This window comes from Clarias gariepinus, chromosome 6 (genome assembly GCF_024256425.1).
Source record: "Clarias gariepinus isolate MV-2021 ecotype Netherlands chromosome 6, CGAR_prim_01v2, whole genome shotgun sequence".
Lineage (NCBI taxonomy): Eukaryota > Metazoa > Chordata > Actinopteri > Siluriformes > Clariidae > Clarias > Clarias gariepinus.
The window spans coordinates 9,740,748-9,759,099 of NC_071105.1; the positions used below are offsets into that span (position 1 = coordinate 9,740,748).

An 18,352-nucleotide genomic window follows, 5' to 3' on the forward strand; every position below is an offset into this window, starting at 1 on the left:
TTCCGCCGACCTTTAACCTTCTGTCAAAGCGCGGGAAATGATTTTTTTAAGGGGCGGGGTCTCCACACAGAGGGAGACGTCATTGAAGAGCTCAGAAGCCAAGAGGCGAAACTCTGGTGCTTTTGTTTTTAAATAGCCACTAGATGGCGCTGCGCACAACACTGAGTTGTGTCTTCTGGAAATTATCCGATTTGAAAGTTAATATATGATTGGGTATTTTAATATATGATCATATATTTCCCTTATTATTATTATTATTATTATTATTATTATTATTTTTATACAAAACAGCAACATACAATCCAAAACAACATAGCCAGGGAGGAGAAAATTTGTTATTTACAAAATAAATAATTTTGGTGACCCCCATTTTCTTTCTATCTATCTATCTATTTTGTTTTTTTTAAACAAAATATTTTACAATGTAATTTTTTGAATACAATAAAGAGGGGTTTTATTATTAAATTTACGTTTCTGAATAAAGTTTATAATGCTAAAGATTACATTTATTATAAAATATTTATAGTATAGACAAATATTTGTATTCAAAGAAACCAAAAATCAAAACTAAATAACTGACCAATTTCTTTCCCCCAATAATAATAATAATAATAATATTAAGGGGCGGGGTCTCCACACAGAGGGAGACGTCATTGAAGAGCTCAGAAGCCAAGAGGCGAAACTCTGGTGCTTTTGTTTTTAAATAGCCACTAGATGGCGCTGCGCACAACACTGAGTTGTGTCTTCTGGAAATTATCCGATTTGAAAGTTAATATATGATTGGGTATTTTAATATATGATCATATATTTCCCTTATTATTATTATTATTATTATTATTTTTATACAAAACAGCAACATACAATCCAAAACAACATAGCCAGGGAGGAGAAAATTTGTTATTTACAAAATAAATAATTTTGGTGACCCCCATTTTCTTTCTATCTATCTATCTATTTTGTTTTTTTTTAAACAAAATATTTTACAATGTAATTTTTTGAATACAATAAAGAGGGGTTTTATTATTAAATTTACGTTTCTGAATAAAGTTTATAATGCTAAAGATTACATTTATTATAAAATATTTATAGTATAGACAAATATTTGTATTCAAAGAAACCAAAAATAAAAACTAAATAACTGACCAATTTCTTTCCCCCAATAATAATAATAACAATATTGGGCAAGTATAATTATAATATTTATACAATTATTATAATGAGATTTATCTCATCTTGTGTCTCACAAGATGACACACACACTCTCTCTCTCTCTCTCTCTCTCTCTCACACACACACACACACACACACACACACACACACACACACACACACACACACACACACACAGATTCAGCCAAAAATATATACACACACTTCACAAAAAGAAAAATAGTTTGGGGTATATTATATGCATATAATATTAATAGTATTATCATATACAGTAGATAAATATATATAAAACATGTAAATGAAAATAGAGTATAATTTAAAAAGTTGATTAAATTTTAATTATTGAAACCCAAAATTCAGTATCTCAGAAAATGTAAATAGTACTCAAGACTATAAAAATAATAATAATAAAAAAAAAGACAACAGCCTACTGAAAAGTATGACCATGTTGTAACAATGCGTGTCTCGCGAGGAGCAGAAACGTGTAATAATACTCTGCATTGTTCTGAACAGGCAGAGCCGCTGCCATCTAGACTCGTGGTTGCTAGGCCCTGATAGCTTCGTGCTCCGTACAATCATTAGGTAGCACTGATAAAGACAAAGACGAAAGACCCAGTCAAGTCTACACGAGAAGCTGGTAGTGTTAAGAGAGAGAGAGAGCATGCGCAGGGCGCCATCCATTTATCATGCACTCTTGTCCTTAGTTTAAAGTGTTAAAAGCACATAACACATAAATCCTCAGTACGGGTGGATTCGTCCTGGGGGGAGCTCTGTTTATTTGCTCTGTTTATGATTTCTTTAGTTAAATTTAATTCAATTCAATTTTATTTGTATAGCGGTTTAAACGATTGACATTGTCGCAAAGCAGCTTTACACAATCAAAAGAATTATTTATGAAATGTGAATATATATGAATCAAAATGATAATATTTTCCCTGATGAGCAAGCCGAGGACGACGGTGACAGTGGCAAGGAAAAACTTCCTGAGATGGCAGTAGTAAGAAACCTTGAGAGGAACCAGAATCAACAGGGAACCCATCCTCATCTGGGTGAAAACGGATAGCGGGGATTGAACTGCATCATACTGTGTGAGACAGGAATTTCAGGATGACAAAAGAGATATATACTGTAACAGTATAACAATTTCTTTATTGTTTTTGGTTTACTAATTAATAACTCCATGCTATCTCCAAATGGGGAGGTTTCCCATGCTTGTAGCATGAGCCCCTCAGAATCGTTGACCGCCTCAGAACCCCTGTATAATGACTCTTATCAATATTATTCCATCCTGTTTACATTACACATATACTGTACAACACTTAATACTCGGTCGGGGCTCCCTTGCATGAGTTACTGCAGCAATGCGGCGTGGCATGGAGGCGATCAGTCTGTGGCACAGCTGAGGTGTTATGAAGCCCAGGTTGCTCTGATAACGGCCTTCAGCTCTTCTGTGTTGTTGGCTCTAGTATCTCATATCTTCCTCTTCAAAATACCCCATAGCTTCATACTATGGGATTTAAGACAGGCGAGTTTGCTGGCCAATCAAGCACAGGGATACCATGGTCCTTAAACCAGGTATTAGTACTTTTGGCAGTGTGGGCAGGTGCCAAGTACTGCTGGAAAATTAAATCAGCATCTCCATAAAGCTGGTCAGGAAAGGGAAGCATAATGTGCTCTTAAGTTAAGCTAACCTGATAAAACACAGTGGACCAACACCTGCAGATGACATGGCTCCCCAAATCACTGACTGTGCAAAGTTTACACTGGACCTCAAGCAGCTTGGATTTTGTGCCTCTCCTTTCTTACTACAGACTCTGGGACCGTAATTTCCAAATGAAATGCTAAATTTACTTTCATTTGAAATGAGGACTTTGGCCTGTTTGTCCTTAGCCCAGGTAAGACACCACGTACTGGTCCATGTACTGGATACGGCTGTGCATGGTGGCTCTTGACCATGAGTCTCCAATATTGAACTTATTCACAATATTTCACTTGTGAACTAAATATATAAATAAAACACACACAGCTGACAACCATCAATGGTGTATGAAATATTACTTGCAGCTGGTATCAAAATGAGGCTGAGGGATCCCTCACTCATTATTACTGAATCTTCACTTAAATATTTTAAAATTAGGACTTTAATGCTTTTTTTTCTTTCCTCAAGACACCCTCGTAAATAAACTGACCATATCTCAGCAATCGAGCATGATACTGGAATAAACTTGGTATCAAAATGGCCCTTATTGAACCAGGAATCTGAAAAAAAAAACTAAAATCACCAAAAATACTACCTAATTTCTCATTTGAGTGCTGTGTGTTGCAGCAGTGAAAAAGAAAACAAACCACAGAATGTAGAGCCATAGAATCCACAGAATTGATAAATGTCATCTTCCGAATTAAATACAAAATCTACAGTAGGAGGTCGGTCAGTCTAGTGTCAGCAAGAAAATGAAAAAATTCTGCACAATGCATTAAAATTCCTATTACTATCAATCCTAAATGTAATGTAATGCAATGTGTGATTTAAAATACAGATCAAAAGCAGACATAAATAAACATTACATGTAATGTCTTTCTACAGACATTAAACTGTTGTCTTTGCATGCTTCCTTCATGCCTGACAAACTTGCAGGGATCAAATTCATCCACAGAGAAAATCTCTACCCTTTCAATCTCGTTTGTAAGGCTAAGAAAGGTAAATAATCCTAATTAATTGCAGCTACAGTATATCAGTCTTCTACCGGTAGACTGTAGCTTGGTGGGACCAGTGCCATTTAATATGCTGACTATTTATGTCCAAGTGTGAGTTTTATTCGGTAAGCTTTTATAAATGTTTGTTTTGGTAAACATTTTAATCCATTAAACAAATAAATCAAGTCATTGCAGCAGAGGTGTATGAAAATACAGTATATCACCATTAAAACTGAACAGAAATTGTAATACAAACAGGAGGTGAACTATTGATTTTATTATAATTTTGTACTTTTTTTTTTATAAACCTTGCCAGAATTTCACAGAACATTTGGCTGACACTTAAGTTGTGCATCTGGACAGGGATCCCACAAGACTTTATTTGGAACAAGAGACAGATACAGATTGACACACACTCCAACAATGGAGAGATGAAAATGGAGAAATGGGTGCATTTGAGGGGAAAAATGCACCCATTAATTAAAAAAAAAAATTGTGTTATGTGTACAGCTCTGCCAGTTGAAGCGGACTGAAAGGCACATAATCCTGCATACAACATATGAATTAATAAGGATCATTAAAAGGATAGTAAGGATGTCCTGCATCCCTTGGTACAGGCTTGCCATCAACCTGAGAAGTAATAAAAAAAAAAAAAATCTAAGTTTGACAGTTCACAACTGTTCTGTATTCTTCTATTTGTAAATACATTTACTTCAGTCGGCTTTACTATACAGTTAATACAGTACTGGTATAGTAAATGCCATAAATGCAGTCAGAAAATTAAAGAACATTATGTGTAGAGAAACTTACAGTTATAGTTGGCACGATGTATCTCCAGCCTTTGTTCAACGCTGTCATGCTGTCCATCTCACCAGGCTCCAGAGTGAAATCAAAAATCTGCAAGTGCACAAACAGCAATGATGCTAGATGATAAAAATACAACATTCAATGCTGAAACAGAAAAAAAAAAAACGAAAAAATAAATAACCTGTATATTTTCTTTAATGCGAGATTCTGTAACACTCTTAGGGATGGTCACGACTCCTCTCTGGGTCTGCCACCTGCAGTAAAGGGGAATCAGACACAGAATAGAGCATGAATGCAACACATCATGATATCCAGCAACAAAAATAATAAACTACAGCGGTCTATTGTACACATACAGTAGATAAAAGAATATCTTTACCTGATTATAATTTGTGCAAGAGATTTGTTGTACTTCTTGGCAAGGGCGGCAATGACTGGCTCCTCTAAGACAACGGGCTCATCTGGTCTCTTCCAGGCTCGATCTGGAGAGCCAAGTGGACTGTATGCAGTCATCACTAAGCCCTTTTCCCTGCAGTGGGCAAGTAGTTCCACCTGGGCTAGATAAGGATGACCCTCCACCTACACCAAGCAAAAATAGTGTTTCATTTAAGGAATTAAAATTTTCTCAAAATGTTAAGTACAGAATGATATATGGCCTTGATAGGAAATTAATCAAGAACCAGATAATGCGATGCACCCTGACCATATATAAAGTTTCATTGTGATTATTATTCAACACTAGCATGTCCTAAACAATAATGTGTTATGCGGGAAATTTAAATTTTAAATTTCCTGTTTTTACAGATCTGTGGAATTTCAGTTTCTTACTTCTTACCTGCAAAACAGTAGGCTTTATGCTGGCCACAGACAAAACATCATCAATCTGTCTGCTGTTGAAGTTAGAGAGCCCGATAGCCCTCACAAGCCCCTTTTCCACAAGTTTCTCCATGGCGGCCCACGTCACTTTGTAGTCAATGTCATCGTACAGTAAGGTCCCATCTTCCTGTCTGGGGAAAGTGACATCCCCTCGCCTAGAAGAAAAAGATGGGGGAAACCCCCCCCCACAAACTATTACACTTTTATGGTGTTTTTTTCCTATTGTGACAGAATCAGATCTGTTTAAACATAAGACTATGAGCTAGCAGTTCAATTCTGGCAGCCATCACAGACTTAATTTGAATCAAGCCTCAAATTATGTGTAGTCTTAATGGAAATGCAATTGAATCAGCATTTTTAATTTGAAATAAAGTTTGGAAAATTATGTCATAATTTGGGTTTTAACCTTCCCCTGTCAATCACTTGCTTTTAATAAGTTCAAAAACATCCCTCCCCCCCCCCCCTAGTGTTAAGGTATTTTCATGAAGGAAACCACGCGTGTATGTTTTGGAGTCATCCATGAGTTTGGAACAAACACTGATTAGGTGGACAACACTTCTTTTTTATGCTGAAAAGATGTGCAGTATGGGCACATAAATAAAAGGCCAGGGATGAGCTCAAGAAAGTCTGTATTATTACAGCAGCAGCAATATAACATTTTAACGGTTACACATGCTATGTTTTACTCTGCTCCTTGTGTCTAGTTACTGTATGATTCCGGTTGTTCTTGCACTTGGTCAGTGTGCAGAAAAGTAAAGCTTGTGTTATTTGTCTCACTGTTAGCTACATCATGCTTGATTTGCATTTTGCCTAATTTTTGAGTGAGTTTGGGTAAAAGCAGCTGCCAAAAAAAAAAAAAAAACAACACTGTAAATTTAAAGTAATAAAGTCACACAAAGGACACTGTGTTTAAAATCTAAGGTTTGTAATGGGTTCTCTTGGCCAGAGGTCACATGCAAGCCTGTGCTTACTGGAAGGCATAAGGCCAGTGAATGAGGTAGAGGTCCAGGTACTCCAGCTTCAGCTCCTTTAAACTCTTGAGCAGCGCTGGCTCCACGTCCTCAGCGTGGTGCTTTGTGTTCCATAGTTTGGAGGTCACAAACACGTCTTCTCGTTTCAAGGCCTGACATTAAGGACAGTTTGTGAGAAAAACAAACAAAACACCATGATGTCTATTTTTAAAGCTTAGGTATTCCTCTCGGTTCACTCACTTTGTCAGGCCCAAGCATCTCCTGAAAGGCTTCACCGATTTCTGATTCGTTTCCGTAAATAGAAGCGCAGTCGATGTGACGATATCCGGCCTGAAGTGCCCATATTACTGCTTGTTTCACCTGCAATCAAGAGTGTACAGAAAGAAACTACAATCAGCAACCAAATACAGAACCTGTAGTTTTGTAAATCTCAGCTGGAAATCTGCAAATGTGACAATCTTCATACTGCTATTATTCCCATGAATCCTGATGAACAGTTTAAATTTCCATGTTTATAAAGATCTTATTAAAGCTCGAAATATACCAGGAGTGTTCAAGTCAAACTTGATCCTTAAAAATGGACAGATAACTTTTAGCCAACTTGAGACTCATCTATCTGTGGAAACTGTACACACAATTATTTACCAACACTACTTGCACATTACAGGAACTTGGCTGAAAGGTATTTCCACACCCCCCGTACAGCCCTGGCCTCGCTTCAAGCCATTTCCAAACCATTACAGGAGTTCTTGAAAGGCCGGCATTTAGGCCATCTGTTCGTTGCCCTGGTGTACTAAGAAAACGTTCTACCTTAATGGTATCAAGCACTAGTGAACCACTGAGATACGTGCATTAGTGTAGCAGACGATTATATACAGAAATAAAGGGGCGTTTTTACACGCATATCTGTCCCGGTTTGACTTGAATGCCCCTCATAATTAAAAACACATTATGTCTATTACATCTTATGCCATGTAAAAATTTTGACTGGGAAAATTCAAGTCCATGGCTGTGATGAGTTGAAGCTTAAAAGGTAATGAATAACCCACACAGTGAGACCATAAATGATTCTCCAGCATCATATGAAATGTGCAGCAAGTAACAGATTTACCAAATATACTATGGTCGCCTTATCTCATAGTTTTGAGGTTGCAACCATGCTAGTTAATTAATATAGACATTCCTTCCATCCATGTCGACATAGCGAACGATGGCACTATGCACAACAACAGTGGATGCTCTCTAAAAGGGAAGGTAGCTCACACTTACTCACTGTAAGGTTTTATAATATAATGCAAACTCGCCCATGCCTCTACGCAAAAAAATCCCTCAATGCATTTTCTGATTCCTAACATGGCAACACTTCTTATAGCCTGTGTCTGCTGACACCTTTCTATTGGAGCCAGCATTAACCTTCTATTGATAGTTGATAATAATTAGATCAACAGTAGCACTTCTATTGGATAATCCTTACTCTCCATGTGCATCAACGAGCCGTTAACCGGCCTTCCTTCCTTCCTTGGTATGTCCTGACCACTGCAGACCGCGAACATCCCAGAATAGTTACAGATTTGCTCTGACCTGGTTGTATAGCCATCACAGTTTGGCTCTTCGCACATTTTCAATATCTCGTTCCAATGGCAGCTGGAAGTGGTTGGGATATACAGTATTAGGCAGAAAGTGATCCCTTTTTTCTGAGGCAGAAAATACATGCATAAAGATTTGAGTGACTATGACAAGGACCAGATTGTGATGGCTAAAGAACTGGGTCAGAGCAAGTCCAAAAGTACAGGGCTCATGGAATGTTCCAGGTCTGTAGTGGTCAGGACCTAACAAAAGTGATCAAAAAAAGAAAAACCAGAGGACTAGCAAAAGGGTCATGGGTGATGCGCATGGGAAGCAAAGGCTGGCCAATAGAAGAGGTAGTGTAGCTGGAATTGAGGAAAATGTTACATTATGGTGGTAAAAAAGGGACCGACTTAACTTAAAGATTACATGGTCATAATGGTTGGAATGATAGGTGTATGAAAAAATATACACTTACCTTTCCAGGCTCACTCTTCCACGTCCCTAACCCGACGAGAGGCATCTTTCTGCCGGTGTTCAGCACTGCAAAGTCGTTCATGTTTGCCTTATGAGTCTGAAGAGACAAGAGGAGACGATTCGCTCTGAAACAGATCAGGCTTGAGCTCAGATACAAGTGTATAAAGTGTGCAGGTGTCGAAACCCTGCTTCAGCAGTACGAGTGGAATTTTCACTGGACTTTTCCTACTGTCTTTTACACCTAGACATAATATTCACTGAGGTTTATGAGTGACTGAGAAAGACAGGAAAGGAAGGGAAGGAAAGTTGAACCTGCTGACTTGTCAGCTGACTTCCTGAATGGAGGCTAAACAGACTGGAATATCTAAATAACTTTCTGCTAAATTTAATTATGAATTCTTTAAATTATTTTAAATCAAGCATATTTATCAAATTATCCAAAATGAAGACATTTTACATTAAACAAGACACTTTAAACTTATTTCTTATGCCGGTTATGCTACCAAACACATTACACTGAACCTAGCATACTAAGGATGAAACATTTGTACTTATGCGCATGCGCTCTAATCTCACACACAGTAGTATGCATTTCGGATCTACTGCACAACGCACAGGGGACAAAGCAGTGCAGCACAATCTCTAATCAATTATATTAGCAATTTAAATTGTTTTAAATGTTCTTTAGATGAAAAAAAAGCTATCCTCAGCTATTTCTATTTAAAGGTAATATAAACTGTAATATGAAACAGTATACGCTTATATAGTTCACATAGACAATGAAATAAAGCGAATTTAATTCAATTGAATACAGATAAACCATAAATAATGTCCAACATCATACCAGATTCCGACAGTAATTCCTGCAGGTAAATTTAAACAAACGAGCCGACTGCAAAAGCAACATTTGTCCAACTGAACTTGGATTTTTGGCTCGAATTTTACCGTTCCACCTTAAAACATCTAGCCGGTAGATGGCGACATGAGTTCTCTTGGGCTTACACTGTAGGTTGTCGTGTCAGGTGACCCTTTGAGGTAAATGGATGATAAGAAAAGTCTAAAACACATTTTTTTTTTTAAATAAACCAAGTTTTTAAAAATGTATTATTATTATTATTGTTAGTTTAATTTCACACGGCCATTAATTCTATTATAAAAATCCTTATAATACATATTTACAATACATGTTTAAAACAATGAATGCACTTGACGCGCATTTTGGATTTTTTTTTTTATTCCTTTTGGCGCCATCTGTCGGTGAGAGTTCGTAAGCGCCCATTTTCTTTAAGGTGGAACGGAAAAGCCGAATAAAAAAAGCCAACTTCCAGCCTCGCGATAAAAACCTGGATGATGTCGGGCACCCCGTATAAATCATATGTCTTTAAAATACAGTTTTTTTTATACACTAAACACACATACTCACTGTGCTCATCAGTAACGTAAATGTTCACTGGAAATTCAGCCGAGGATGGCCGTACATATATATTTTTAAACGTTGTATATTCATATAATTATCGTTGACGTGGTATAAAGCATATCCGGTGCACACACCTTCAAATTAAAAGTCCCTGCAAGAACGCGATGGAAGGAACCGTTCTCGAGTTTTCACTGAACCGAGTCACCGAGTCGACTCACTCACTGAAAATTGACCTTTGCCCTCCAAAAACCTTTAACTACGGGTCGTTAAAACTGTTCAACAATTATAATGTGCAAATATTTCGAATATTTGCATTGAACTCAAAGAATAGTCTATTAAATCCACCCTGAACAGCTTGAATATGAATATTATTGAGTAACACAAAATCTTTGATGTCCTCATCAACTGTAACGTTAAGTTTCTGTAAAAATAATTTTCTGTTGTCCAAATGTAAAAAAATATTGAAACATTGGAGCAGCATACAGAGCAACAGCACACTCCATTAGCATGTAATGGAGGATGTGGGTATCATGATCTGCACATGGGTGGAGCTGCGGGTAACCTCTAGTCAAAAATAAAATCAAATTCAGAGTTGACTGTTTTTTACCTTGCCACTAGATAATGGATTCATGTTGTCTCTAATTGTCTATCTATCCATTTGCTTGGTGTTACATCACACTTTTTGGGTTGGGGGTTGGAGGTCTGTGTGTGTGAAGTTTGCATGTTCATGTTCCTGCAGGTTAGGCTAATTGGCGTTCTTAAAATTGCCCGTAGTGTATGTAGTGTACCCAGCCATGTGCCCTAGGTCTTCTGGGATAGGCTGCAGGCATCCTCGCGACCCTGAATACAGGATAAAGCGGTATAGACGATGAGTGAGTAAGTGAGTGAGTGCATGTGAATTTAGTTTTCAAGAGGACCCAGCAGTCTTGCTTCAGTCTTTTAGCCTGCCCAGCTCTCTAATCTCCAATATTCCATTCTCCTTTATTCTGTACACTCTGTGTAAGCAGCATGCCATTGGGCTCTGCTGTAACTCAATGCAACTAGGCTTTAGAGCATTTTAGATCTTTGAGCCCAATAATCATTCTTTGCATTGCTAATTAATAAGACATTAAACATCATGAGGATAATGGTCACTTGTGCATTACAGGAACTCGGCTGGGAGTTAAAGTCACATCCTTGTACAGTCCTGACCTTGCTCTAAGCTATTTTTACATGTTTGGATCATTAAAGGAGTTCCTGGGAGGCCAGCATTTCTGATATGAACCAGGAAGTCTGATTATGGCTCTAGTGTACCGAGAAAACCTTTTACCTTGATGGTATTCAAGTATTAGTTAAACCATTGGGATAATGCATTAGTTTAGCAGGGGATTATAAAGAGAAATAAAAGGGAGTTTTCACTTTCATAACTGTGTTCTATGTGAACAGCACTTATATTTATATACTGTGCATTTAAGATGTTCTCTTCACTGTAGCTAAGTGGCCCACACCAGTTCCACAAACATTCCACACCAGTGTAAACATGGTCTGCCAAGAAGTGCAAGAAATTTAGTGGCTTTAACAGAGCCCTGATCTCAACACATCTAGGATGAATTCCCCAAAGCCAAACTTCAAAATCTAGTAGGAAGTCTTCTCTGAAGAGCAGAGCATATTTTACTAGAACAAGGGGAATAAATCTGGAAAGACATGTCCACAAATTTTTCACTACGTAGTGCGCACTATATCATGCGATTTCTGTGTTTACATTTTCATCACATTAGAGTACAGCAGCTCTGCTCTGCTTCACATAAATTATAGGTGGGGGCGTCCACTTCCTTCAGCTCCCCGTGAGTGTGGGCCTGTTTACAGAACAGATTTGTTTCTCAACCACATCCAGTTTCCATGTAGTGTTGTTTTCAGTACAGCACGGTTATCCATTAACCTGCCAGATCTGTGACTGTCAGTATGGTCCTTCACTGTGAGAATTATGTCTTGAATGTTGTTATTGTTTATCAACTAGAAGATTACATGTTAATCGGTATATCTGTAAGCACAGGAAAGGGGAGGAGTGTGAAAATACAATTATGTCTGGGAATGTAAATGTTGTGGGAGAAACTGGTCTTGGAAAAGGATGATGATCCTCTGGTAAAGAAAATGAAAGGTTTGTCTGTTCTCGTGGCTATAGGTGAGTTTTTCCTGTATTTAATTATGTCATAAGGTGTGGTGTATATTTTGTGAAGATGTCCTACTGTGTAATGCAGTACATTTTAGTTTGCAATATTATTTAAATAAAAAAAAAAAAAAATTAAAAACCTTTTAGGGTGCTTGCATGTCCATCAGGACAAATTAACAAGTTGATGTTTATGTTTTCAGTACTGTCCCTATTACTGGCTGAACACGGCACATCTAATGGTATAACACATTAATACACACATGCACATTAAGTCTACCCCTTATATAAAATGTTTCTTTTCCTGTCGATACCTAAGACAAAGTGCTGAATTCATTCTTTCAGAAGTTGTTTTGACTGCCTTGCCTCAGGGACAGCACTTCTACCTTGGAGAACCCATCGATCTGACATGTAGGGTAAAAAACAACTCTTCGGAGGTGTGGATCTACAGTTGGTTTAGACACAACGTCAGTACCGCTGCTACCCCGGGTGATGCTCACAGAATCAACCATCACACTTACTCTATTTCAGCGCTGACCTCTGAGGACAGCGGCATGTACTGGTGCGCAGCTCGGAAACAGGATACAAATTCCACCCTATGGAGTAACCCTGTTACTATAAGCGTTACAAAAGGTAAGAGGGGTAAAAAAATCAGCAAGTACCATCAGTACACCTAATCACATGCGGTCAGTTTTGGGAAAAATAACAGTTAGGTCTTCAGGGTGAATCTTTACCTATCTGTCTCAGTTTCCAAAAGTCTGAGCACCCCATAGGGTCTGAGCCATTCCATCTATTATTGACAATTACTTTTTGCAAAAAATACCCTAACTGAATGAGACAACCTTTATAATCTGCATTAAAATCTGCAATCAGATACTAATAATATTGTTTTATACAATTCCTGTCTGTTGTGCTCATCCTCTTGTATTTACTTGAATGAAGTTTAATTCCTCATCCGTTTTCATCTTTACTAAGCCTCACCTTCTATGACCCTGGAGGTCAGGCCTGATAGCAGTCAGCACTTGCAGGATAAACAGTGTTCTCTGATTTATTTGAAACGATTTGAGTTATTTATTTGTTTGTTTGTGTTCATTCTTTCATTTCATGCATCCAATCGAACCGAAGAGAACACATTTATAGGTACGGAGAGATGTTTTGAGCAGTTGTTTTCTCTTAATCCATCAGATACTCTTATACACTCTTATAGTTTCCTGCTCCCCTGACCTATGTCCTATCTCTTTTTTTGTAGCAGCGTGGGTCTGGGTCGTCTGTGCCGTTATCATCATTCTGCTTCTGATCCCCATCACCATTCTGCTTGTACCATGCCTCAGGTATGGCTGACATTTCTGATAATTTCACTGATGAAATTCTTAGTAAAATCGCATCACCTATCTATTGCATTTATGGCTGTTAATTTGTTATAAATTAAAACACTGGATTGTTTATGATCCGAAATCATAGACCAAAAGTATTGATTTTTTGAACATTGGTGTTGTACTAACTTAGTAACACAGTTCACTGGTATGTTGTGGTTAAAATAAATAGATTATATTCTTAGAGACAGTTTCTCACTATCTATACTGTGTGCCCACATGTATGTGAACACTAATCCAGTACACCCATATATCCATGTTTACTGTATCAGCCCAGTGTTAGTGTTATCTTGCTGTTATAACGGCCTCTATTCCTCTGAAAATGCTTTGGCCTGTGTGGGGTTTTTACTCATTCAGAGCATTAGTGAGGTCAGGTGCTTTTGTGTACAAGGAAGCTCCACTTCCAGTTCATCTCAATGGTGTTCAGTGAGTTTGAGGGCAGGCCACTCGAATTGTACGACTCCACCCTTGGCAAAGCACTTATTTATACACCAGGGGCATCATCTTGCTAGAAGAGGTTTCTCTTCAAAATCACTACAAAAACATTGTAGACAGTTGTGTACATTCACCATTGTGGCATCGATTTAGGGAAGACGAACAAATGGTTGTGATTTTCAGGGTTCCTTATACGTTTGGTCATATAATGTAGAGCTGAATGTCTGACAAATGTAAAGCTGCTATCTTAAAATCATTAAGTAAGAAATAAAGCACTTGGGGGGCATGCTGCTGTAGGAAAATAGGCAATACAAGGTTGGTACGTATACCAAGAAGGCAGAACTTTTCTTATCTAATACAATAAAATGTTTCAATACGTATATATTCACTTTTCAATTCAATTCAAATTGTATTTTATTTGTATAGCAGTAAACAAATATAGACAAATATTTTTATTTGTCTGATCAGTATATAACACTATGACAAACCGTGCAACCTTACAAAAGCCCACTACAAAATTTTAATCAGGTGTTGCGAAAGTTCCCAAGTTTATAAATGGGAAGGATAATATGACGTTTTTTAGCATTCTTCATTACTCCTCAAAATATCTTTTTAAAATGTCTTTTTTTTTTTTTTTTTTTAGAATTGCAGTACATATGACTTATATGAAATGTGGTTTATGTTTACAGAAGGAGAGTAAAGTTCCTTCCAACATGTGGAGATTTTATTCGCCATCAGGAAATGCCTAGAACAAAACAGGATGTAACAGAGATCCAGTGGGACCTGGCCTGGATGGAGATGTCTAATCTGCTGGATAAACCATCCCCTGGCAGCTGAGCAGTTCAAAATATTTACATACTATTGTCCTAATTATAATGCAACAGTGCGGAATGTCGTCATGGGTGATGTAATAGATACTGATATTCTCTAAACCATATTTTATTGTTAATATAGAGTATTTTAACACTGTTACATATGGATGTATCCTTGCGAAGATGAAATTTATTGGTATTGAAGAACAAATAGAGAATTATGAATCCAAGTCCTATATAGTATGAACATGCTTTTCCGTAAAGCTGCATCAGATTAGGTCATTACACACACACCGTCATGCATTTCATGTTTTAATTATTATTTTTTTATTTAAGTCATTGATAATTTTCCTTAATGTGTTTTTATCTTTAACCATATAGTATAAATATTTTTAGCCATACTTTTTTAATATTATTTATATTTGTAAATTTAAAAATTGATTTTCTACGTAGTGCAAAAAACATTTCTCTCACTCATCCCCCAACCCAACATGTCATGCATTGTGACTGTCAGGTACAATCTATATTAAAGGGAAAAAAAATCTATCCTTTTGTTTTTTTTTTCCTGTTGTTGGGGATCCACAACACACAATTGGTTCAACTCTCATTCTTCTCTAAAACCAGTTAAAGTGATTAATGGCGTCATAACAAGCATTTAATTATGTTTTAAAATATGACGTGCATTTTCAAAAAAAGCAGGTGTCAATGTCAAAACGGTCAGATATTAATATAGCGCCAAGATATTAATGCCTAGATGCACTCATATATAACCTGTGAAGTGTCACTAGGGGGCAGAACTGGCTTTATGAGGTTACATATTGTTGTTCTGTGCAGGCTTCGTGTGACAGTCACATTTATTAATTCCTTCATGCATTGTGATCAAAGCAATAAAATGAAATGCATTCGAGTAGTGCTAAAGCTGAATTCTTATAGTCAGTTTATCAAAGATTACGAGACAAAAATGTGCATCTAACAGTATTTTATCTGTTTTTGTGAGCTTTGTCTCACTAGCTAGGGGTTGAGTGGTGTGTGAATCACAGTTCACTGTCTTAACAACATTGAAACATTGCAGAAGGCAACATTACGTGTTGCTTTATAAATATTGTAAATGTACAACCCTTAGGCAAGAACTACTGGCTTCTGTTGCTCTTGTGATTTCTTCTGCGATTTTTCCTGGTGCCACATTCCTTCTCCACACAACCCTTATTACAGCAGCGTGCAGTAATCTGTCACATTCCTATTCTTCTGTTATTCCCCTTGTCCTCTCCTAGGGGGCAGACTATAATTGTGCATGCACATTTTCTCAACTATGGGATGTGTGGGGATATCTAAGACAGTAGTCTATCAGAAACGATGTGATATGTCCCAGATACTGAAATAATGTTATTAATCCTACTAATCAGGGTGATGTGATTGGATGCAAAATTACAGTTCATCACTGTTACTGATGCTCACTTGATAATATCCGTCTGCTATCTATACCTCATATCCTGTACATGGTCGCAGAGGACCTCCAGCCTATTGCAGAGAAATTTTGCCAAAAGGCAGGGTAAATCCTGTATGGGGTGCCAATCCATTGTAGGATAAAAGCATGTATGCACGAACATGCAAACCACACACACACACACACACACACACACACACACATGACTGGAGGCAATACTGGAACCCTAAACCCTGGGGATATAAGGAGCTAACCCAATGGTTGAGGTAGCTCTGTAGTTCAGGCCTTGGATTAAATTTCCAAAAGATCCCAAATTCAAACCTTACCTCCCCACCACCACTAATTTGCCCCTGTTGGGCTCTTTAACAAGGCCCTTAACTCTTAACTGTTTAGATGTATAATGTGTTAGTCATTCTGGGTAAGGGTGTCTGCCAAATGTACAACAGAAAAAGTCAAACAAACCCAGAAAATGTCTCGCTGGTCTAGCGAGGGGCAGAGCCGCGCAGGAATACTCTGCACTGTTCAGAACGGGCAGATCGACAGGCTGCTACCCCACAGAGCTCTGAACAAGCGGAGAACGGCCCACACCTGGTGGCGTGTTTATTAAAGGGTCTTAATACTTCCACACTTTGTGCGATCATTTAGGTAGCATCGGTAAGGTCTCAGGGCCAAAGATTATTATAAACAGTATATTAATAATGCCACACTATCTCCAAACGGAAAGGTCTTCCCTTGTGTATCATAAGCACTCTCACAAACTCCTATTTCATGGCCCTCTCTAAAGCCTTGCGTCAGGGCTGTTATAAATATTAAAACATCTCTTGGTGCAACTCTTCATAACTGATGAATATCTCAGTGCAGATTAGCAAGTTAGTCCTGAAAAAGGGAAGGTTCGGCTAAAATTGAACAACCCAAGCAAGTCCCATAATTGGAGCTACAAGTGACTCCAAGTATATTCAATTTGAGTTTCATACTACAATATAAATTTAAGTTTTATACCTGACATGGCGTCAGCAGCAATATACCCAAGTGAAAAAAAGTATGCTAGGTATATTAAATCCTAGCATTCCAAAGCATACTTAAGTGTATTTGCAGCTAGACTAATGACTTGTACACTTGAAGTTATTTTGGAACAACTAATTTTATAGTAAGTGTATTTAGGCAAATTTTAACTGTATTAAGTATACTTTTTTTGTATTAAGTATAAGTATATTTTGCTAAAGTGGAACAACTTTATAAAGTATATGTTGTGTTTGTACTAACATACCTGACAGTAATTAATTAAATTTAAGTATATCTCTAATGTATTATAAGTACATTACAGCATTTTTTTTTACTGTGCTACACATACATACCATGAATATACTCTTATTGCACGTAAAATTCAAATTTAACTGAAAATATACTGAAACTACTGTGTATATATAATGTGTAAAATGTGTATTATAATGTATACTTCCTGTACATTGTTACACTGATTATTTCAAGCATATTTAAAAAAAAATATGGCGAAAATTAATGGAAAAAAATTGAAAGTTGGTCTTGAGAAACAATTTCAAAACTTCAAGCTTCAAAACTCTATGATCTGGTTCACAAGCACAAGCCTTAAAATAGAAATTACAAAGAAGCGCATCTATCACTGTGGCATAGAGTAAGCCAACATACAGAATGGGTGTTCATTAAAAGTGACAAGAAAGTGTGTGTGAAACTTTTGCTGAAGTAATAGCCACTTATGAGAGTGAGTAGCACGTTTGCACAGGGCTATCTAAATTAAGAGATGCAAACATGGGACAGGAAGGTGACTGTGGTTAGTGATATGCAATGCATGTCCTCTGTTGCAACTTAAAATGAAATGGACTTGCACATTTTCATTTATAGACATTTATATGATATTGTAAATGCATGAATTCTCCAGCACAGAGTTGAGACATGAGTGGCAGAAACATTCTGCAAGCAAGATAGAAAGACGATAGCAATAACTTGTACCTGTACAATGGAATGCATAATTTTTCAGACATAAATAGTAAAATGCATAACAGTGCAAATATGAGATACAGTGAAAGTATAAGGGATATATAGAGTAACATGAAAAATAAGAAATGCACTTATGCATCACATTCAAGAAAAACTGCCTACAGGATTTGCATACATGAACGCTCATGAA

General features: G+C 37.2%; 2 protein-coding genes across 8 annotated transcripts; one reads left to right on the forward strand and one right to left on the reverse strand.

Annotated features, from left to right (window-relative positions):
* Positions 1-4,121: 4,121 nt before the first annotated feature.
* On the reverse strand, positions 4,122-10,124 carry akr1a1b (aldo-keto reductase family 1, member A1b (aldehyde reductase)). Of its 6 annotated transcripts, none has more exons than XM_053499676.1 (9): positions 9,985-10,124; positions 8,563-8,658; positions 6,759-6,878; positions 6,519-6,670; positions 5,507-5,702; positions 5,051-5,250; positions 4,853-4,925; positions 4,675-4,761; positions 4,122-4,494 (listed from the first exon to the last, which is right to left on the reverse strand). In XM_053499676.1, exons 1-9 carry the CDS (start codon positions 9,991-9,993, stop codon positions 4,429-4,431), a joined length of 999 nt encoding a protein of 332 aa, XP_053355651.1. In that variant the 5' UTR covers positions 9,994-10,124; the 3' UTR covers positions 4,122-4,428. The 6 variants fall into 6 exon arrangements, with proteins under 6 accessions (XP_053355651.1, XP_053355652.1, XP_053355650.1 ...); XM_053499677.1 differs by having other exon boundaries at positions 8,563-8,686; positions 9,985-10,113; XM_053499675.1 differs by lacking the exon at positions 9,985-10,124 and adding an exon at positions 9,406-9,499.
* A 1,775-nt stretch (positions 10,125-11,899) lies between these two features.
* Positions 11,900-16,321, forward strand: LOC128527060 (uncharacterized). Of its 2 annotated transcripts, none has more exons than XM_053499342.1 (6): positions 11,900-12,139; positions 12,328-12,366; positions 12,470-12,757; positions 13,250-13,264; positions 13,374-13,455; positions 14,622-16,321. In XM_053499342.1, exons 1-6 carry the CDS (start codon positions 12,055-12,057, stop codon positions 14,767-14,769), a joined length of 657 nt encoding a protein of 218 aa, XP_053355317.1. In that variant the 5' UTR covers positions 11,900-12,054; the 3' UTR covers positions 14,770-16,321. The 2 variants fall into 2 exon arrangements, with proteins under 2 accessions (XP_053355317.1, XP_053355318.1); XM_053499343.1 differs by having other exon boundaries at positions 13,377-13,455.
* The last annotated feature ends 2,031 nt before the right edge of the window (positions 16,322-18,352 follow it).